The 23866-nt window shown below is 36.5% G+C and overlaps 1 protein-coding gene across 3 annotated transcripts; it reads left to right on the plus strand.

Moving 5' to 3' along the window:
* The first annotated feature begins 986 nt into the window (after window positions 1–986).
* Window positions 987–21404, plus strand: LOC113043584 (carnitine O-palmitoyltransferase 1, liver isoform-like). Of its 3 annotated transcripts, none has more exons than XM_026203064.1 (19): window positions 987–1115; window positions 6967–7125; window positions 7348–7490; window positions 8307–8478; window positions 8819–8920; window positions 9016–9153; window positions 9688–9765; window positions 10134–10241; window positions 11285–11372; window positions 15938–16133; window positions 16350–16538; window positions 17327–17432; window positions 17897–18013; window positions 18096–18260; window positions 18338–18472; window positions 18559–18711; window positions 18783–18896; window positions 20015–20107; window positions 20337–21404. In XM_026203064.1, the coding sequence occupies exons 2-19, from the start codon at window positions 6985–6987 to the stop codon at window positions 20421–20423; spliced, it is 2325 nt and encodes a 774-aa protein (XP_026058849.1). In that variant the 5' UTR covers window positions 987–1115; window positions 6967–6984; the 3' UTR covers window positions 20424–21404. The 3 variants fall into 3 exon arrangements, with proteins under 3 accessions (XP_026058849.1, XP_026058851.1, XP_026058850.1); XM_026203066.1 differs by lacking the exon at window positions 11285–11372 and adding an exon at window positions 12804–12888; XM_026203065.1 differs by lacking the exon at window positions 987–1115 and adding an exon at window positions 1135–1243.
* Window positions 21405–23866: the final 2462 nt, after the last annotated feature.

Genomic DNA, 23866 nt, shown 5'->3' on the forward strand with positions numbered 1-23866 from the left:
TTTCTGCTTTTGCTCCGTGTTACTCTCTCCAGAAAAAAAGAAAGAAAAAAAAAAGATAAAGAAAAAACCTTCTTTGGCTTCTCTTGTGTCTTGGGTCAGAAGTAAAACCACTGTATAGCGACCCTCATGTTTTTAGAAAACATAACTAAAAATGGTAAAAGTTATTTAAAGTTGTCCTGTGTGTGTGTCTATATAATTAATTGATAATTAATAAAAGTTTTTGGTTTTCATAATATATGTACTGTGTTTATTTATTATGTATATACAATTATTATTGTTATAAATACACACACATGCAGTATATATTTTGATAATGTTTACATGTATATACATTTATATTTTATATTATTACATTTAATATATAAAAATAGCATATGCTTCTTAAATATATACATGCATGTGTTTGTATTTATATAATAAATACACACAGTTCACACCCATATATTATGTAAACAAAAACTTTTATTTTCGTATATATATTAAACATATATATATATATAGCTTGTATTTTATATAATTTTAATAAATATATTTTAACTATTTATTTATATTGCAAAAATATGTTTAAGCTGAGTATGTGTGTATATATATATATATCTATTTCCTCACTATTTCTCTCTCTCTATAGCCTATAATAAATGGCTTAATAATTTGATCTAAAAAAGAAAGTTATATTTTAAATTCACAATAGAAGAAATCTACGAGTCACAAATCTAAACTTCCCGGATATTTAGTTGTTTCCCTGTCTATCTATTCCCTATCTATCTATCGATCGTTATACATAAGCTGTAGACTACATATACTGTATATATATATATATATATATATATATATATATATATATATATATATATATATATATATATACATTCTATTTTTTCGCTATTTATAATTACATATGCAAAAAAAAAAATCATAATTCTTTGATGTCCCATGTACAATCCTTCAAGGAGCCGCTATCTCTGCGGCGTGACGTCACAGTGAGGGGCGGGGCTAGTGCATTACCCTTATTACATTCATATCTTACACTTGAAAAGGCCAGGCAGCGGATACGGCGCGTGTCCTGAAGTCAAACAGTAGTCCACACCGTCCATATCTCAGGAAGAGACGCAGAGGTAAGAACCCAGAGTGAATCAGCTGTATTTTCAGCAGCAGCGTGAGACTGAACGTGGCGCTCGTGCACCGGTGAAGTAGGTGAAAGTGCACGAGCGCAGTCCTTAAGTCATGACACCGAGAACACAAGGTGATTCCGGACGGCAACGCAGTTTGTTCTCTGAATAAACAAGAACATATGTAATTTATTTTTTTATGTATATAAATGCACGCATGAGTGTAGCACCTGGTGAATGTTGCAGGACGAGAAGGACGTTCACTTAGTTACTGTTGCTATGTGTGTTGGAATATGTTTGATTTAAGTTATTTATTGCAGTGTTATCAGGGAACCTGTCAAAGTGTTTGTCATATTTCTACACAGTTTCGAATTGTTTCGGGGTCAAGTACGTTTAATTAAGAATTATTTTGAATGACGTAATAAATCAAATCAAATAGCTTCGCGCACATCCTAATTTGTACTCAGTAATAGAAAATCCAAAATGTATAATTCTATTATTTATTTACTAACCCTCGTGATATATCACACCATTCACTTTCACTGGGAGAAAAAAAAAACATGCAGTAAAAGTGAATGCAATTCCTTAAATTCTGGCTAACGTGTAATTTTGTGTTCAACAGAATAGAAATAGTCTTACAGTCTTGGGATAGCGTTAAAATGAGCAAACGATGAGTTTTCATATTTTGGTGAGCTGTCCCTTTAATTTAATATTTCGCTCGTAGAGCAGGAACTATGTAAAATATACAAACTTGTGTTTTTTTTTTCTATTGAGTCGATACACGTTGCGGAATATTTAATATCAGCTCATTAAAACATATAGAGCCATAATGGCGGTAACATCAACATAGTCCCGTGACCTTTCGCCTAGTTTCCGTCTGCACCGGCGCGTCACGTGACCAGCGCTGCTGGGGTCACATTTGACTTGCTAATACATAACGTAGCGTCCTTTCACAAAACATGACCTTGATAGTATTATTATTATTATTATTATATCTGCGCCAGACGATGATAATATCACTGTTATATAATTATTACCATCTTATGATAATGTTATTGTATGTGCCGCAAATTAGAAATGTTTAAGTGGTCGTTGAGCAAGAAAGTCTGTGTAGTTGCAATACATTGTAATGCATTATTAATTCATAATAATAACAACAATTTATTATATTATTATTATTGATAATAATAATCCAAAATAATAATATGTTTAATTAAATAACACTAAAACTAGCATGCAGAACAGTTTATTAGTTATTGTGCATTTAACCCCACACCTTTAAATATTCATATTTATCTTCCTGAACAGTCTCTCAACAGTCTTCTCAAATTCAGGTTGAGCCAATGTTGCTGTGTCCTGCTGGTCAGGATGTTAATACATTTACTTTTTTTTTTTCTTTTTTTCTTTTTTTTAGCTGTGTGTGGTTGTGGTTCAACAGAATCTGTGTAGTTTTACAATTTTGTATACACTTCATTGCTTCCTAATAAAAATGAATGATAGTTTAAATGTACAAATATTAAATTCAGTTAGATGACTTTTAGAGTGTTTTGGATCAGTAATTTCACAATTACTTCTACTGTCATTGAAATATGATTTGTGAGCTGCTAAATGTCCTGATTTACACTAAAATATATTTTCAAGTAATTTCTAAAACTTTATATATATAATAATTTAATATATTTGTAATAATGGTATAGTCATTTAAAATATATTATTTTAAATACAGAATTATAGTTTTTTAACTGTAATTCGTAATTTTCTGTATTTTACTTTTGCTTCAGTTGATAAAATATTAAAATAATGATTTAAAATGTACTTAAAAACATTTGATTTTACATGATTGAAAAATGCATTTTTTTAAAAGTGTACTCAATTGTGTAAAGAGACAGTCAGTGAACTCTCCTCAAGAACACTTAAGTAGCCTTTAATTTGATTTAATCACATTAACCGCATTATATTTCAAGTGCAGATTAAATACAATTAAGCAGACTTCTTTTTCAAAAGTGTGTAGTAGTATGGTTGTGTTTGAAGTAAATCAGTTGTTCGAGCTTAAGCATTGTTCATGTAATTCAGCGACTGAATTAAGTAGTCTAGCTGGTTTAGAGAAGAGTTCAGTCTGCCTGTTTCTTGTACAAACCAGTTTATCAGATTTTAACATAAGGGAAGTGAATACAACAAAAAAGTGACAAGGACATAAACTCTAAATACACACACTTCATAATGCCATTTAAGCATTATATGTAAAGTTGTCAGTGATCTCAGACATGTTATATTTATTATAGAAATATAATACATTTTTCGTACTTTCACGTTATGATTGTTGTCATTGTCAGAAGTCAATGTAATGCATCAATGCGGCTTTATTTACATCAGAGCAATGTGTACAGTACAAGCACTTGTGAAAGGTCACTAAGGTCATGAATAAAGCACATTCTGTTATCCGCCCTGTTATGTCATGCAGTTAAATGATCGAGGACATAATGAACAGAAGAACAAATGTGATTAGACGACATATTTTGAAATGTACATACTTTGTGTTACGTTTAACAAAGCTTGTTCATGTAACTTTTTAAAGGAATAGTTAACCCAATCCAAGATGTATGTATATATATATATATATATATATATATATATATATATATATATATATATATATAGTTTGTTTCTTCATGGGAACAAATTTGGAGAAATTTGGCATTCCATCACTTGCTTATCAATGCCGTAAGAAACGAGAGTCCAAACATTATTTTGCCATTCATTCTGAGGCCAAAAAGTGTTCATTGCAACATGATGGCCTAGCTTGAAGTGGGTCAAACATGTGTTAAGGCTGAGAATCCAGGCAGGAGCCAGCCAGGCCTGCATCTGAATGGAGTCCAAGTGAACCCTCAAGAAAACAGTCAAAACTAGGGGTGACCCCGAATAGTTGACGATTCGATGCTTTGATAGGAGGAGCCAGATTTGACTACAAATGACACAGTTGAATGATCATGCAATTTTGACTACATGGAGGTGCTCAAATGTATGATTTTACATAGAACTACTGGTTTTCTCACAATAAGTTAATATACAGCCTATTAAAATAATGCTGTATGTAAGAAACTTAAAATAAATATTTAATATTTGAATGATTTAAGTTTCAATTTGTGTAGTCCGTGACCAACTGAGGAGCATCTTGGCGGCAGGGATTTAAAACTTTAACAAGGCTTAGATTGACACAGGCAGAGTGAAAGACTGGATTTATTCGACCAGGTAGGGTACAAGTGATTTCAAAACATTTCAGCCGGTTTATATATATCGTTATTATTCATCTCGTATAAGATGAATTTGCTTGAGTTACGCCGCAGTAAAGCACTTCATTGTAGTACTACGGTGATTTTATTCAGATTCAAAAATTCCAATTCGAATATGAAAATACTTTATTTTTTTGGCGTTCTTTTCTTTGGCAAAGGAAAATATCCCTGTGGTAACTCACTAATTCCATATAGTGGGCTAAAATGAGCCAGTTGTCCAGGTAATTGAGTAGACGGATTTATTTATTTATTTATTATTACAAGGACAATGCATATTAATAGACATTTCCGTCAATATGCCAGAGTTAGCCAGAAAGCTATTTTTTACCTGCAGTCCCTAGGCAGATGGTAATAGTCACCCTAAAAGAATGTAAAATGACATGTTTACATAACAAAGCAATTACAATACATTTAATAAAAAATGGATGCCCTTGAGCTTCAATGGGGCCAGAACAGCATCCATGCACTTTTTGAATGTCCTTGGTGTCAAGGCCAGGCCAAAGGGAAGAACCTTGTACTGGTAAGAAAAAAAAGTGACTTGAGTGACCTGAATAAGAAAAGGCATCCTTCAGGTCAACAGTGACAACAGTCTTCTGCATGAATTCTCTGACATAATAGCCTTCCACGCTCAACATCTTAAACTTCCCTTTGTAAAGGGAGAAGTTTGGTTGTGCAAAGGACTAGGATCAGGCGTAGGTTGCCATCTTTCTTAGGAATGAGAAAACAGTGACTGAGAAAGCCGCTTTCTACTTCAGCTGGAGAAACCTCCTCTATCACCCCCTTGTGGAGGAGGGTAGATAGCTCCTTCTCCGCCTTTGAAGCGCTGCTCAAGCTGAGGCAGAGGGGTTTTGGGTTGAGTTGCGACAGAACTGAACTGAAAGCCTGGCACATCTCCGATCCCCCACGTCAAAAGAGAGTGAGTGTCACGCTGTCTAGTCTCTGTTTCCCTGGGTGTCCACTAGTGGGCTCACTTCCCCTTAGGCACTTCACCGTAGGCACTAGAATTCCGCTAGTCTGGTCCTGTCTTCACAGTAATTGCACTCCTGTTAATTGCACCAGGTGCAGGCACTCTGGTGTCATTAGTCTCCCTATATATTCCAGTCTTTTCCTGTTGTTTGTATGGAGTCCTTACCTTTCGTATATGCAGTTTTCTCGTCATCCGAGATTCCCCTTCGTCTTCTCGTATTCCGACTTTCTCCTTAGTCTTATTGTCCTCCGAGTTCCCGTTCCTTCACTTTCCGGTTCCTTCCTTGTTTATTTGTTTGTTTATTTTTGGACTGATTGTTTGGTTTTGACACTGGCTTGTTTTGACAACGATTTTTGGATTACCCCTGTCTAAATAAATACCTGCTATTGGATCTCTTGCTATCTCCCTGTGTCTCTCTGGGTACAAGATCGTCACAGAAGGACTCCATCACAAAACAAAGATCCAGTGGTATGTCTTTTCATATTCCCTCCCCAGTCACCGAGTGGGTGAGGAATGGGTTCGAGGGTACTCGCCTGGTCGTGTTTTGTGGGACCAGGGGAGGTCCCTCAGGAGTGAGTGGTCGAGAGGAGGTCCGGCATCACTCTCCAATATGGCCCCCCGTTGACCCTGAGTTCGGAGGGGAGCCGCCTTCTCTCCATTGTGGACGGAGAGGGGAAAGGAGGCGCAGATCGGCCGAGCCCGCACCGCTGCACAAGATGGCTGCCAGCCTGCGCAGAATGACCGCAGACCCAGCACCATTACACAGGATGGCCGCCAACCCAGCACCACGAGGCAAAATGGAGGCCAGCCCAACACCATAGCACAAGATGGGCGCCATCTCAGCGATACGAGGCAAGATGGACGCCAGGCCAGCACCACAGCACAAGTTGGCCGCCAGCCCAAAGCCACTGCACAGAATGGCCGCCGGCCCAGCACCACTGCCCATGATGGCCTCAGGTCCAGTGACACTGCACAAGATGGCCGTCAGCCCAACGCCACGAGGCGAGATGGACGCCAGCATAGCGCCTCAGCACAAAGTGCTCACCAGCACAGCGCCACGGTGTAAGATGGCCGCCAGCTCAGCGCCAATGCCCAAGATAGCCGCTGAGATGTTTTTGGATTATTTCTCCATGCTGTCAAAGATCCTAGAGATTCCCAGGAGTGTTTACGTCACGTCTGATGTTTTTATCAGATGTTTGGATCTCAACCTGACGGCACCCATTCACTGCAGAGGACCCATTAGTGAGCAAGTGATGTAATTAAATCTTCTGCAAATCTGTTCTGATGAAGAAACAAACTCATCTACAACTTGCATGGTCTGAGGGCGAGTAGATTTTCTGCAAATTTGTTGGTGACTTGTTCTTTTATTTCATTTTACTTCTACCATTCAAATTGTGAAAAACGTATATGCTAATATAATTTGTAATGGAAATGTTGTATTAAATAAATAGCATTTCCACTACTGGTCTCGAATATTACCACATGAAACCATCATTGTTTTTTGTTTTTCTTCACATTATCTTCACATTATCCAGCACAGTCCTCAGAGCTGTGAGTCATGTATATCACCTATGTTGATTATGACTGTTCTCTGTCATAGTGTGAGTGTACAGTCAGCATGGCAGAAGCACATCAGGCTGTGGCCTTCCAGTTCACTGTTACTCCTGATGGAATCGACCTGCACCTGTGTCATGAGGCCCTGCGCCAGATCTACCTCTCTGGCCTCCACTCCTGGAAGAAGAGGTTCATCAGGTTCAAGGTGACCTCACAACTGACTTCCTTATCCAACTGATTAAAGAGTTACTGTACATGACTAACATTATATAACCAGCTCTGAGTGTCACTTTGAAATAGCAATGTTTAATTGATTTTTTTTCAGGATAGTTTGTGCTTTGAAAATGATTGCAAAGCCCATTTGAATAGAACTATGTCTTATTAGATTAATATTTGTGTAATATTAGATTATTTTGTGTTTCTGTAGAATGGTGTCATGACTGGAGTCTATCCAGGAAGTCCCTCGGGGCTCCTGGTTGTTTTGGTGGGTTACATGTCCACCACCAAATATGCCAAAATAGACCCTTCCCTAGGAATGTTCACTAAACTGTCAAAACACCTACCGATCAGGTAAACCACTGAGCAACAGTCACTTTTTTGTCGTTAGTTATTAGCAATTTATTATGATAAATTTGGAAGATACCCTGTAAATAAGTCAATAACATTGAAATCTTGCCAGAAGTTGTTAATAGGAAAAAGTTAAGCCGGCCAAAATTCAAAGTCATATGCAAACATGAAAGTCTGATTCTCTGCTTTGTAGTTTAATCTAGTTTTGTTTTTCTTTGTTGTTGTTGTTCAAAAATTATAGCTGTTCAAAGTCCAAAAACCTATGCAAACACAAAACTCTGACTCTTGTTTTGTTTTTTGTTTTGTTCTGACATCTGATTATTTTCTTTGTAGTTTAACTAGTACTTTTATTGTTTTGTTTTGCATCTGTTTGTTTTGTGTTTGTTGTGTTGTTTTCATAACTTTATTTTGTAATTGTAGCAGGAGTCTTTGAAACTTAAAACTTTTGAAATCCGTTGCTAATGAAAGCATCAGATGTTTCTCTTTGTAGTTCTTTCAATCTAAGATCTTCCAAAAAGATTACAATGTTATACAAGAAATGTGTTTTATTACCACTGTATCTCACACATAGTTCACCAGCTTAGTCATAACAACAATTCCATGTGTCTGAAAATCCTATTACACCTATACAATGCTGATAATAACAAATACTTAATTAGCATTCCTTAACTAGTGTTGAAGTAGTGATCTACGCTGGTTAAATATTTTATAATTTTAATCATTTAAAAAAATGATTAGTAAACTAATAACTAATGCTTACAGTGCTTCGGAAAGGGCACTGCCATTAATTTCTAACTTAACAGCTGTGTTTCCCTGCAGTAAGTACGTAACAGAAGAAGGGCAGCGTGTTGTTGGTGGTGTGCTGATTGGGACCGGATTGTGGATTGCTGTGACTTTCGTAATGAGGAATGTCCTCAAGTGCTTGCTGTCCTGGCACGGCTGGATGTTCAATCGCCATGGATCTTTAAACTTAAAAACTAAAATTTGGTTGGTAAGTGTGGCCTTGATGGAGATTAATATGCAATATTTTGGAATTATTGGCCATTTTTGTAGTCAACATGACCCAGAGTTTTGGTTTTCAGGTAAACTATACCTTTAACACACCCAGCTTTGTAAATATTTCCTAGAGTATATTCATAGTGAGTCCAAAGTCTAAGAAGTTTGTTTTATAACATAATTTCAGCACTGTTCTGATAATTGCATTTTCTCTGCATCATTGTGTCAGCTTTTGCTATATAGATGTTCACTAGAACTTGTCTAGTTTTATTATTGGAAGAATCATGCTTGTCTCATGTTTGACTCTTGACCCAGTATTAATGCTATTCACACAGGTGTTGGTGAAGTTATTTTCGGGGCCAAAGCCAATGCTGTACAGCTTCCAGAGTTCACTACCACGGTTACCAGTGCCTCCGATAAAAGACACAGTTAGAAGAGTAAGCAAAGCATTTTTATTGCATTTTAAAAAGATCTAATTTATTAATAGGTCAATGAATTCTTTTTAAGCACCCTTTTATTTTATTTCTTTCAGTATCTTGAGTCAGCTCGTCCTCTGATGGATGATGAACAGTACAAACGTATGGAGGGGTTGGCAAAGGACTTTGAGAAGAACATGGGCCCCAGACTGCAATGGTACCTGAAGCTCAAATCCTGGTGGGCCTCCAATTATGTAAGTTCCCTATATAATGAACCTTAAGTCACCTTTATTTGTCATACTGTAGCGTGGGGTTTGGGTTTTGTTTCTTGTTTAGGTTTTTTGGTCTTTTGTTTTGATATTTTGCCTAAAATATGCTTCATGTTTCTGTCATGTGATCATGTGAAGTTCTACTCGTGTCATGTTGTGATTGGTTGCTTTAGTCATGTGCATTGTTTGCCATTGGTTGGTTTGTGTCTTGTGACCCTTATTGCTTACATGAACGCTAAATAAAATCATTGGGTTGATTTGCGCATTTACATGTCACAAGCTTCAAATCTGTTTTTTTTTTTTTTTTTTGACGTGCACAAATATGGAGTTTCTTACTGTTTGTACATAATAACCACTCTCCTACGCAATTTCTTTATTTGCATAATTATTATTTATCCATTTATGATCACTTTGTTAAATAAAAGCTGCACATGGCTTGCAACTTGCCTTCAGTGGACTGATTGTTATACATACCTTTTATTATGAAAATTTGACTTTGTTCTACTGTAATCCTCTCAGGTCAGCGACTGGTGGGAGGAGTATATTTACCTCAGAGGTCGAGGACCAATCATGGTCAACAGCAACTACTATGCAATGGTAATGCTGATATCCAATGGCTAATATGGATTTTGTTGAAAAGAAAGTCAAATTAACACAAATAAATAAATAAATAAATCAAGAGAGTGAAATGTAAAGAGTATTCAATCAAAATATGAAATTAACAAATAGCAAATTGTTTTAAAAATAAATATTCCACCTGGGTCACGGCACCAATTTTGTGATGTAAGTTTACATTAAAATGGTGGTTGACTGCTTTTATTTAATCTTGATTGTGTTTATGGCGTGCAGTCTGACATGTGTAAAAAACAAACAAAAAAACATTATTTTTGACCTTTATTATTTTTACCTTTGTTGTATAATAAGTTCATAGCACTGTTCAATGGCAGTATCTCTGTGTTTATCAGGACTTCCTCTATGTGATCCCTACTACACGTCAAGCTGCTCGTGCTGGTAATTCCATCCACGCCATCATGATGTACAGAAGAAAACTGGACAGAGCGCAGATCAAACCAGTGAGTGTAGATTCCACAGCAAACATAATCATTAATATGTACTTAACTGAATGCAATTCATGATTTGTGTTCCTTCGTTCTATGCAAGGATAATGTATTCATTTTACCACTGCTGAAGAAAATCAAACACTTCAAAGTGTCTTCTTGAAATCAAGCCTACGTAATATGTCTTAGACTCAAAGGAATAAGTTCCCCTAAACTTAAAATGTTTTGTTATCATGTAACCTGCATGGTTTGCTCTTTTTCATGGAAGATATTTAGCAGGATGTCAAGCAGCTCTTTTCCATACAACAAATTGTCAAGGTTCAAAAACAACCACAACAAATAACATAATAGTAGCCGCTATAACTCATGACTTGTATGTATACAAAGTCTTCTGAAATAATATGACTGCTTTTTGTGAGGAACAGGCCAAAAATTTAAATTTTAAATTACGTTAAATAACTTCATTTCTAATATAAGCAGCATCACGCTAAATATCTTCTTCTGTGTTACCCAAGATATTGTCATAGAGGTTTGAAATGACACAGAGGTAAGTAAAAGGTAATGAAATGCACTTTTGGGTGAACTATACCCTTGAGTGTAATTATTAATGTGTCATAGGTCTAGGTAATGTATGGGTCAGTGGCGGTAAGCACTACTCAGAAATTCAGATGAAACATTAACTACTTCAAAAAACTGAGCTTTAACTATCACAAGGTGTTTATTATATGACAATGTATGTGTGTGTGTGTGTGTGTGTGTGTGTGTGTGTGTGTGTATGTTCTCTTCTGGTCTCTTACATCCTACTTCACATCAAATGTCTTTTAGTGCATGTTTGAATCAGTTTTTTTTATATATATACTTTATAATGATTAAATCAGTGGACACATGTTGAAAAAAAGCTGTTTGTCATGTCAAAACATGCCTGTCTTTCTCTCTAACCCCCCAAACTCTGTGTGCATGGCTGTGAAAGCACCCCCCTCATAAACGATCTTGTGTTTTGTTCCTCGCTCCCGGACGTGTCTGTGTTTGCTATACACGCTCACACACCACACACACAGTTGTACTTGCTGGAGAAGCGAGTGCCGCTGTGCTCGGCGCAGTGGGAGCGGATGTTTAACACGTCCCGTATTCCCGGGCTGGAGACAGGTAAGAGGAGGGGCTCCACATCTGACCCACACCCTTCATCAGCTCCCTCCAGCAGCGGCCGCGTCAGACTCAGCCTCAGGACAACAGCACAGCGGACAGGAGAATACAGAGCTTACTGACTCAGTGGTCGACTGATAAAGGCTTTTCATTGGGGGATTTCTAGAGAGCAGGGTTTAGTAATAGTGATACACCAATATATCAGCCAATTATAGAAACAGGTAAACAGTTAAAAAAAATCCTGATAATTAATTATATATTATTATAATAAATCATATATTTTATATGTTGTTATTATTATTATTATTTGAATTTAGAATTAATATTATATATGTTCGTCAACAGTCAACTAAATGAAATGTAAGATGTTAAATGTTTGAGGCTGGGGCCAGTGCGTCAACTGCGTTAAATATTTAAATAACTAAATAAATATTTAAATAAATATAACTAATTCAGTTCACACATTTAACTGACAGACCTAATAATAATTAATTATAATAATAATCATCTTAATATTAATATATTATTTATATAAATATCTGTTGTATATTTAAATTCTGTATCATCCATATTAGGGCTTATAATGACAAACCATAATTGTCAATTATTCCCTTAAAATTGTAAATGTGACTATTAATTACGAGTATCACAATTCACATTGGATGATGTTTATACCATTGTTTGATGCAACTGCATGCCATATTTTATATGAGAATAAACAAGAAAGCACTAACTGAAAAAACCTTTAGTGCTTTTCTATAGTTTTAAGCCTCAAATGTCAAATATACATCGGATTGGTTTCCTTTTTAAATTATAAAAAAGTAAAAATATGAATGGTATTATAATCATATACTAAAACTAAAATTAAAACAAAGGGGAAAACCCTTAAGATAACATGTAAGAAAGAAAAAAACACATCTTAAGCACTCAGAGTAACATAACTGGACTTTGAACGATGAATTGCCACTTTTTAACTATTGTGTAATTGTGGCATCCATAATTGTAATCACAATTAGAAATTCGATTAATTCATATAATCCATTTGATATAATTGTATAATTTCATCTAATTTATAAAAAGTTTTGAAGTGTTATTCACAGCATGAGGTTATTTTTTGTCACCCCACACTCTTAAAATTTGCCTGAACCACTGGAAAGCGCACATCAGACGACCACTATCAAATAATCCTAAAATATCAGATATCATATATTGTATCTGCCTGACTGTTATATCGGTTTGAAATCATTTTTTAGAAGGCTTTTTTGTCATTTGGCAGCTGTGCTGTTATCCGACGGCTGCTCATCATGTTGAATTCATCTCTTCTGATCATCCTTCACTCCTTCCACTGTTTCCTTTTTAGTTTACAGTTTTCTTCTACAGGTATTTTGGGTTTCTATCTTGTTTTGGTGTTTGACCTTCCGTTCTGCTTCACAGCTCATGGTGTTAAACACGATCCCCTTGTGCTCATCTCAGTACGAGTGTATGTTCAACACCAGTCGAGTTCCCGGTGTAGAAACAGGTAGAGCTTCCCTCTCGCCTTCTTCACTTCGACACCAATCCACTTTTAGACTGCTGTGAGCCTGAACTACATGAGTATATGGTATTTTTCTGGAGAAGGCAGATGGCGAGGAATACGTTTTGTGTGCTGATCTGATTCTTGACTTGATAACCTATTTGTGCGATTAACTGTTTAACCTGTTATCTGAGAGGAGATGAATGGGGAACAGGAAATAGCATGTTTTTACACCCGTCTGGCCGTATAGTGGTGCCAGTCAAAGTTTACTGTTGTTTTTATTGCTACTAATTTTATAACATACTGTAATACATTCAAAAGGTTTTAAACACTGAATTAATTCCAGTTTAGTAGCTAGTAAATATACTTTACTTAATGGCTTAATCTACAGCAATACCATTTAGATAAGATATATGTAATATAATAACGTAATAATGATAATGTTCTGTCACAGAAAAAAGGGAAAATATGTGGAATATAGTTAATAATTCTTACTTAATGATACTAAAATAAATAATTATTGAATTAAAATTAGGGTTGCAAAGGGGTGGAACATTTATGGTAAAATTCTGAAAACTTGACAAAAATCCCTGGAATAAAATTATAAAAAAAAATTCTGTAAAGTTTCCAAAATTTCTGTAATATTTCCCAAATTTACTGGCAATCTTCGACCGTTTTGCAACCCTAATTCAAATATAGCTAAAATAATTTAGCATAACTTGTTTAGTAAATAATAATCCAAATATGAAAAAGCAATAAAATAAGTAAATATAGTAATAATAATTATTAGAAGATAACAATGATTAATATTGAACTGTAATTTAGAGTGTATGTATACTTGTAATGCAGAAAACCAAAAACAATAAAATACATATAATATTCAATAATAATATGTAATCGACACATTTAATTAGTAATATTAGTAACAATAACAATAATAATAATAATATTTTTGCTAATGATAATCATTCTAATCATTATTGTATAATTTTGTACTAGAACTAATTATATTAATAATAATAATAATAATAATAATAATAAACTATAGTTTAGGATGCATGCATACTATTAATGAAAACAATATATATGAATAACAGTATAACAATAATAATAATAATAATACATTTATTAATGATGATGATGATGACAATTATTATAATTAATGTTGAACTATCATTGAGAGTGCATGTGCACTATAAATCAGAAAACCAAAAAAAAAAACACATAATATAATAATAATCAATAATAATACATAATTAACATGCTTAATCAGTAATTATGATGATAATAATATAAATGTTATATTGCATTTGATAATCGTTAAAATAATTTAAAAACATTATATTATAACAATCAATATTAATATATAATAATGCTCTTAATGAATAATAATAATAACACTAATAATAATCATAATAAAGTAACATATATAGTTATACACACACACACACCGGCCACTTTATTAGGAACACCTGTTCAATTGCTTGGTAACACACATTGCTAATCACATTGCAGCAACTCAATGTATTTAGGCATCTAGATGTGGTGAAGACGACTTGCTGAAGTTCAAACCGAGCATCAGAACGAGGAAGAAAGGGGATTTAAGTGACTTTGAATGTGGAATGGTTGTTGGTGCCAGATGGGCTGGTCTGAGTATTTAAAAAACTGCTGATCTACTGGGATTTTCACACACAACCATTTCTAGGGTTTATAGAGAATGGTCTGAAAAAGATAAAATATCCTGTGAGCGGCAGTTGTGTTGACGAAAATGCCTTGTTGATGTCAGAAGTCAGAGGAGAATGGGCAGACTGCTTAGAGTTGATAGAAAGGCAACATTAACTCAAATAACCACTCGTTACAACCAAGGTCTGCAGAATACCATCTCTGAACACACAACACACCAAACCCTGAAGCAGATGAGCTACAGCAGCAGAAGAACACACCGTGTGCCGCTCATGTCTGATAAGAACAGGAAACAGAGGCCACAATTCACACAGGATCACCACAATTGGACAATAGAAGATTGGAGAACTGTTGCCTGGTCTGATGAGTCTCAATTTCTGCTGTGACATTCAGATGGTAGGGTCAGAATTTGTCTTTAAAGAACATGAAAGCATGGATCCATCCTGCCTTGTCTCAATGGTTCAGGTTGGTTGTGGTGGTGTAATGGTGTGGGGGATATTATCTTGGCACACTTTGGACCTCATAGTACAAATTGAGCATTGTTTAAACACCGCAGCTTACCTGTGTATTGTTGCTGACCATGTCCATCCCTTTATGACTACAGTGTACCCATCTTCTTTTGGTTGCTTCCAGAAGGATAATGCACCATGTCACAAAGCTCAAAGCATCACAGACTGGTTTCTTGAACATGACAATGAGTTTAAATTACTCAAATGCCCTCCACAGTCACCAGATCTCAATCCAATAGAGCAGATTTAGGATGTGGTGAAATGGGAGATTCACATCATAGATGTGCAGCAGACAAATCTTCAGCAACTGCGTGATGCTATCATGTCAGTATGGACCAAAATCTCTGAGGAATGCTTCCAGCACCTTGTTGAATCTATGCCACGAAGAATTAAGACAGTTCTGAAGGCAAAATGGGGTCCAAGCCAGTACTAGTCAAGTGTACCTAATACAGTGGCCAGTGATATATAAAATTATAGTATATATGAATCATGTTGCAGGCAGATCATTTCCTACATAATTTTAGCTATATTAATATTTAGTGTGCATTAATTTAATTATTTTGTTAATAGTAATAAGTGTATGTATCATTTATTTATTATGTGTTTATGCAAATCCATTGCAGAAAAACAAGTCTTCGTTTGGCCTTTCTTCTCATCATCTACTTTGCCTTTCTCTCCTCACCTTTTGCTTTTCTCGTCATTGTCTACTGACCACCATTAATCATTTAACCCTTAACAAATCCAGCCTAAATATGACACATTTTGCCTCATTTAAACTGTACGAATAATTGTTCAATTATTTTAAATGATTGTTTTCATGCACATTGACACACCTCCACCCTCACGTCCGTATTCTTCTTCAGACGTCCTTCAGCACGTGAACGAGAGCAGACACATCGCCGTGTATCACAAGGGACGCTTTTACAAAGTCTGGATGTTTTATGATGGACGGCTGCTGTTGCCTCGAGAAGTTGAGCAGCAGATCGAAAAGATCTTAGCCGACAAGTCTGAACCTCAGCCAGGAGAAGAGCTGCTGGCCGCCTTAACAGCGGGTGACAGGCGAGTTATTACATTTTTTTACGTTTATTTTTAATTATTATTATTATTTTCAATACATATTTTTTCTTTTAACTGTGGACTTGAGCTGGAAACTTTCTGTGTCTGTGAAATTGCAGCTTTCTTTCATGAACCAGACGTTGTTTCTTCTCTTTCTGTTCACCAAACTGTGATCAAACAAAGGTGATTTTATCTCTGCTTTTGTTCCTCCTTACCCAGAGTTCCCTGGGCCAAAGCCCGCTCACAGTTCTTCAGTCGAGGGAAGAACAAGCAGTCTCTGGATGCCGTGGAGAAGGCAGCTTTCTTCGTTACCCTGGATGACAGCGAACAGCGTTACGACTCAGAGAATCCAGTGCAGTCGCTGGACAGCTACGGCAAATCTCTGCTCCACGGAAAATGCTATGACCGGTGACTACGACCTCATTTGATTAGAATTAAGTGACATGACATTCAGCCAAGTAGGGTGACCCATACTCAGAATTTGTGCTCTGCATTTAACCCATCCGAAGTGTACACACGCACACCATGAACACACACAAACTGAACACACACCTGGAGCAGTGGGCAGCCATTTATGCTGCAGCGCCTGGGGAGCAGTTGGGGGTTCGGTGCTTTGCTCAAGGGCACCACAGTCACGGTTTTGCCGGCCCAGGACTCAAACCCACAACCTTATCTGTTCATATAATGTAATTTTTCAAAAGTATAGGGTCAGTAGGATTCCTTTGAAAAAATAGCACAAAAATATTCTTTAATAGTATTCATGCATTTAGAAATTCAAATTCTGTTCATTAATTTGATTTTGAATTTTCTATTCATGAAAGAATCCTTCTGTTTATAAAAGTAATGTTGAGGAAGTCTTGGCCTAATGTTTAGAGAGTTGGGTTCACAATCGGAAGGTTGTGAGTTCGAGTCTCGGGCCGCCAGGAATTGTAGGTGTGGGGAGTGCATGTACGTGTTTCTAAGGAATGATGCTGAAAATTCAGCTTTGCATCACATGCATAAATTACATCTTGCAATATATTTGAATAGAAAATTGAAAGCTATTTTAAATTGTATTTATGTTTGAATAGAAAATAGAAAGCTATTTTAAATTGTAATAACAACCTTGTTAAGCAGAAGATATGTCTTTAATAAAACCGTACATATCTCAACATTTTGAAAGGTTTTAATTTTGTCCACTTTTTTTTTGTCTCCAGGTGGTTTGACAAGTCTTTCAATCTGATTGTGTTCAAGAACGGCACTATGGGATTGAATGCAGAACACTCCTGGGCCGATGCGCCCATCGTTGGCCATTTATGGGAGGTGAATAAACCAATTTATTGAGATATTGAAATGGATGAACTGTTTTGGCAAGAAAGATCATTCCAAACCTCTGTGAGTTTCTTTGTTCTGTCAACACTAAAGAAGATATTTTGAAGAATGTCGGTAACCAAATAGTAACCATTTACTTACATAGCATTCTTTTTTTGTCCATATTATGGAAGCCAATGGCTACCATTAGCTGTGTGGTTACCAACTTTCTTGAAAATATATTCAAAATGAGATATTCAGCAGAATGTCCTGGCTTCTCTTGTTCATACAAACGAAGACAATTAAGACCATCAAGCTCCTAAAATAACAAAATCAATGTGAAACTGGTTGATATGACTCTTGCACTATTTATTTCAAGTCTCCTCATGCGTTATGCTCATAGCTTTGTGTGAAAATCAGACAAGTTTATGGTGTTTAAACATTTGAAACCTTTACTATTGTTTCTATTGCGGCAGCATGTCTTGTCGTCAGATCCAGTGAGACTGGGCTATAGTGAGGACGGGCACTGCAAAGGAAACCCCCATCCCAACCTGCCGGGACCCCAGAGACTGCAGTGGGACATCCCAGAGGAGGTCGCTGCAAATGTTTTGTCCATTTTAAACATGCTTTGCTTTCATAATTTAACAAGGAGTGTCCTCTTTCTTCCCTTCACAGTGCCAGGCAGTGATCAGCAGCTCTCTGAAAGTGGCCAAAGCTCTGGCGGACGACGTGGACATGCACATCTTCCCCTTCAGTGACTATGGCAAAGGCCTGATCAAGAAATGCAAGACGAGCCCCGACGGCTTTATTCAGATCGCCCTCCAGCTGGCGCACTTCAGGGTACGAGCGATTCTTGTGCAGTTCTTTGGATTTTTCCTCATTTGTCTGTGTTATATGCTCAGATTTTCCTCCCGCAGGATAAAGGCAAGTTCTGCCTGACGTACGAAGCCTCCATGACGCGTCTGTTCAGAGAGGGCCGCACTGAGACCGTGCGCTCCTGCACCACTCAAACCTGTGATTTTGTCCGTGCCATGATGAATGACAAAGCAACGGTGGGACTTAGTTTAATGGCTAGCTCGTTTCAGTGTGTTAGCTTATTCCCAATAATTCCACCATGTTTTAATCTTTTTTTTCTTAGAGAGAAGAGAGGTTGAAGCTGTTGAAGGTGGCAGCAGAAAAGCACCAGGATTTATACAGACTAGCCATGACGGGAAATGGCATCGACCGCCATCTTTTCTGCCTCTACCTGGTGTCAAAGTACCTCGGGGAAGATTCGGCTTTCCTCAAAGAGGTGTGAGATGCAGCACAAGCTAACTCCATATATGTTTTGCTGGCTAAAAACATTGGTTGGGTTTGTTGCAGGTGTTGTCCGAGCCCTGGAGATTGTCCACCAGTCAGACTCCTCTCCAACAGCTCGATCTGTTTGATTTAAAGAGGCATCCAGAATACGTCACCAGCGGAGGAGGTTTTGGTCCTGTAAGTTCAACATTTTGTTTCGAGCACTCTGTCCATTCATGATTCAATGAAAACTCAACTCTTGGTTTACAGTGTTGTAAAACTCTGGGGTGGTAAGATTCTTTGAACTTTTTTTTTTATTTGATGATCAGGGTAAATCATACTTATTTTATCTTCTGGGAAACATTTTTTGAGAAAGTATTTATGTAGCTTCTGAAGTCCCAGAACTATATGAAAAAAAATATCATTAAACAAAATGAGAAGAATGTACACATCATCATCCTGTTCAAAAGTTTTCACCCCCCGGCTCTTAATGCACTGTGTGGCCTTCTTGAGCATCAGTACATTTTCTCACCTTTTGTAATAGTTGTGTTTGAGTCCCTTAATTGTCCTTAGTGTGAAAATATGGACCTCAAAATCATACAGTCACTTTTGGAGAGGGTTCAGATATGCAGAAGATGCTGGGAAACCAATGAATGTGCTTAAGCTGGAGGATTTTTCTGAAGAACAGCAGGCAGTTAAATGGCTCAGGACCAACAAGGGACTCGTGAACAAATAAATTAAATACATTTAGCAGACGCTTTTATCCAAACACAACTTACAGTGCATCCAGCCTAACATTTTTACCTAACATGTGTTCACTGGGAATCGAACCCACAACCTTCTGCTGCTAACGCAACGCTCTACCACTTGAGCCACAGGAACACTATCACAAAATATAACAATAGTCGTGGATCATCCAGGAAATTACACACAGTATTAAGATTCGAGGCTATGTAAACTTTTGAACGGGGTCATTTTTTAATAAATTAAAAGAGTATATGTAAACATCTGTTATGTGAATTAGCTTATTCAGGACAGTACTAAATTAAAAATAACATGCAATTTTGTTTCAATTATTAACATTCTGCAAGGGGTTTTTAAACTTATGAGCACAACTGTGTGTTTGTGTATGTGCGTGTGTTTGTGTATGTGCGTGTGTGTGTGTGTGTGTGTGTGTGTGTATATATATATATATATATATATATATATATATATATATATATATATATATATATATATATATATATATATATATATATATATATATATATATATATATATATATATATATTAATATATATGTTTTTGTTTTTTAGGTTGCTGATGATGGTTATGGTGTCTCATATATTATTCTTGGAGAAGATCTCATCAACTTCCACATATCCAGCAAACACTCCAGCCCAGAGACCGTGAGTTCACTTTATTACATCTCAAATTTAATATAAAATATGATAAAGTACAAAGTATTTTTGGTCAAATAAATGCAGCCGTGGTGCAGAAACATAAACTCAGCAACATTAAACTTTTGAATGGTAGTGTATAATGAAATTGATAAGATTATTTAAATGATACATAATGTGATGTAATAATTCTCTACATGTGTCAAATTAAAATATTCCCTTCTTTTGTGACTTATAGGACTCTCACCGCTTTGGAAGTAACATTAGACAGGCAATGCTTGATCTCCTGGATCTCTTCCAGCTTGACAACAAAGCTAACAAGTGATCTTTCTCTTCTTGTTTTCTCGTTTCTCAGAAGGGAATCATTTGAAAATATTTTAAACCGAGGGCTGATCCTCCTTAGGCATGTACAGAGTAATTAATATTCAAAGAATGGTCATTTAAACAGGATGGAGCATGCATTGTTGAGAGAAGATACTTTATTTTGGATTGATAATTATATCACATATTGAGTTTGTGCTGGGATGTATTCATGCATTGTTGCCTTAATCTCCGGGACGGATGTGAATGGGCGAGAAATGTTCTTCAGGAGATCCAGGAAAACCTGTGGCCTTTCTGTGCTGCTGTACATTCAGACTTTCAGTTTTTCTGCTTTTGCGTTCAAACATTGAAGTGGTTTTCATCTAATATATTCACTTTATTTTGACTTGAATTGTTATTGAATTAAAACTGTGACAGGTTACAGGGAAGGTAGAGAAGACAAGCCAAATATTTCAAACATGTAGAGCAATGATTTTTTTTTTTTTTAAGCAAGGTCAGTGAATTGCAGGAATGTGAACCGTATCACATATATGGTTATTTAAATTGATTTAATGACTCACTAAGACTCAAACAACACTCCAAATAATAATTTAGCTGTGTATTCATACGAGGAGATTCTGAGTGCACTATCAATAGAAGAAATTGGGATATCATTCCCAGGTATAAGGAACAAAAAGATTTATTTCTCTATATGTTGTTTCTTAGTGACAGGAAAGTGTGCTATTTATTTATCAGTTTCTCATCAAACATTTCTGAAAGTGTGCTTATATATTTAATGAATAATACTTATTCTTGATTGTAAACATAAATGAATGCAAATTAATACAATTTAAAGGGAAAGCGTCACTTAGCTTGATGTGTTGTGCAATGTATCAATATTTGTATCATATTTTCCACAGTAGACCTCATTTTTGCAGCGCAGCTGACATTGTTACTGTAATTCAAAACCCATTTCAATGCAATAAAAGTTCACTTTTAAGTCTGATCTGATCTGTATATTTCACAATTCCTGTAGATGTAAAACGGGCATTGAAAGAAGGTTTTTTTTTTTTTTTTTTTTTCACTGAAATTTAGTTTTTCACATTGTGGTTTATGTTCATGGAGTATAGTCATGAAATAAAGCAAGTTCATTCAAGTAAAATTACAAATACTCAAGCAGCTCCTGGAGGGCCACTATTCTACATAGTATAGTTCCAAACCTAAACCAGCTAATGAAGGTCTTCTGGATTATTGGAAACTTTGGAGCTGGCTTGAGCTAAGCTCTGCTTTCTAACACTAGACACTCCTCTATGAGTGTTAAACTTTTATCTTTTATGTCACCAGTAGATGGCAATATATACTACTGATACTGATAAATAACAGGCTGAAATTTATAAAGACACTAACATTACACATTTGTGAAGTTGAGAGAGAGCTATGAGCGGCCATGACGAGAACCTTTGGGCTGGCAGTGGCAGGAATCTCTTCTGAGGTCAAGACCGGTTCGACTGGGACAGGAATACTTGGGTGCCTGCGGCAGGGATCTCAGGGGGAACACCGACATCAAGAAATCACAGACACATCTTTGGGACTGCAATACCTCAGCTTCCTTAGCATCTGTGACTAGCACAGAGGTTGCCAAGAAAGAAAGCTCTTAACATTAGGGAGGCAGAAAGCTCTGGCATTCAGAGCGGGCTGTGGCAGGAACCGCTTGGACTCAGGATTGTGTAAACCAAAACCAAACGTTGCAACCAAAAGAACCATGTAGAAATACAATATGTAGAAATCCCTCCGGAAGCAGTTTGTCCATGTGCAAGACAAGGCTTGCTCACCCCAAAAAAGCGAGAGGAGGGATGGAAGTGTCTCCTATTGTAGCCTAAAAGATGCTAAGCTGCATTAGAGAGCAACTAGTATTGTCGTATGCAATGATCTGAAACAAAATAAAAACAGATTTGATTTCCATTGCAATTTTTGATCTTTATGTACAGTACCTCGAACCAGTTGTGGTACAGGATTTGCCCCAGACCGAGCCACTGGTTTGGCTTTTCCCCTTAGGAGATGCCAAGCACAAGGTGCTTGAAAAGGCTCGCTTGCCCAGCAAGATGCAACGGCGATATCTGAAGTCATTTTCCACCAGACCATCTTTTATTAAGCCACTTGTGTCTGATTTGGATTCTTTTTTGTGAAGCTATTACCCTTTTACAGGCTGGGTTTGGACCAATGAGTCCATTTTACAGATCATAGCCCCTTGTGAAATGTCCTCATGGCAAACAACAGAACCACCAAGTAACCACACCATTGCTGGTCAGCCTTAGTACTCTGGAGAGGACTATTCCTCTGTGCCTGGAGGAAAGCGATTTAGTCTGATATGAACGTTTTCTTTAATGCAGCATGTTTTTTTCTGGATCCATTAACATAAATGGATTATTTAACGCATATCAGAGTATGACTTGTAGGGTGACCTCCTCGTAATCTCTCCACATCTGAAGTCAATCAGCTTGACTTTGGATGTCCCTCGGTAATGAGAAGGTTGTCCAGTTTGAATATACCACAGTTTTTATGCCAGTCGTATCATTTTATTTTTTTCTATTTATCCATCACACCTTATAAGTCCGGTCCGTGAAAATATTGTCTGACATTAGACCGGTCCTTGGCGCAAAAAAGGTTGGGGACCGCCGTGTTAAACAGTACACTAATCTCTGGAAAAAATTTAAGAGCAAAATCGTCGGTCATGCTAGAAATGACATCACAACTATAGAAGTCGCAATTCGTTTGGTTTTTTGATTCAATTTGAGACTTACTATATATTGAGCCCAGAACATAATTTAAACGCTAAGTAAAAAGTTAAGACTCAAGCAAACAATAATAGGCCTCCATAAAACTTGCAATCAAATTTACAGATGAGATTGTCAATTGTCATTTGTCAATAAACATTTGAAATGTTACAAAAGGCCAATCGTGTGCAAGTAGTCCTTCTATGGTACATCCTAAGGCATAGAGAGTTACACAACCCCTGAAGGGAGTGATTCTGTTTGGTCTTCAGATCAGGCAGACCCTTAAAGCCATTGCAAGGTGACAAATACCTCAGAAGGGCAAAACAGGAAGCGCACACTTTTCCCAATGAAGGGATTCCCAGTGAAGACATGGATTCACTAACTCATATCCAGAGTTGGGTATAACGCGTTACAAAGTAACGCGTTACTGTATTCTAATTACTTTTCGTGGTAACGCAGTAATGTAACTCATTACATTTAAAATAAATGTAATTTGATTACAGTTACTGATGTCAATAAAATTAAGTTACTTGCGTTACAAATGTATTAGTACGAAAAAATATTAAAGTAAATAAATTAAAATGCATTTCTAATCACGTTATGGGGCGGCTGCGTCAGTTATTGAGCATGCGCTTTAATTAATTACTGGAGAACTCATGCTGTTAAAATGGACGGAGATTTTTGTTTAAGAACG

The sequence above is a fragment of the Carassius auratus genome, chromosome 25 (genome assembly GCF_003368295.1).
Source record: "Carassius auratus strain Wakin chromosome 25, ASM336829v1, whole genome shotgun sequence".
In the NCBI taxonomy this organism is placed as follows: Eukaryota; Metazoa; Chordata; class Actinopteri; order Cypriniformes; family Cyprinidae; genus Carassius; species Carassius auratus.

Bases quoted from the DNA above. Each gene is read 5' to 3' on its own strand.
- LOC113043584 (XM_026203064.1), top strand. From the start codon at position 6,985: ATGGCAGAAGCACATCAGGCTGTGGCCTTCCAGTTCACTGTTACTCCT. The intron at 9,154-9,687 runs GTAAGTTCCCTA...TAATCCTCTCAG, and splicing joins CCTGGTGGGCCTCCAATTAT to GTCAGCGACTGGTGGGAGGA. The intron at 20,108-20,336 runs GTGAGTTCACTT...TGTGACTTATAG, and splicing joins AACACTCCAGCCCAGAGACC to GACTCTCACCGCTTTGGAAG.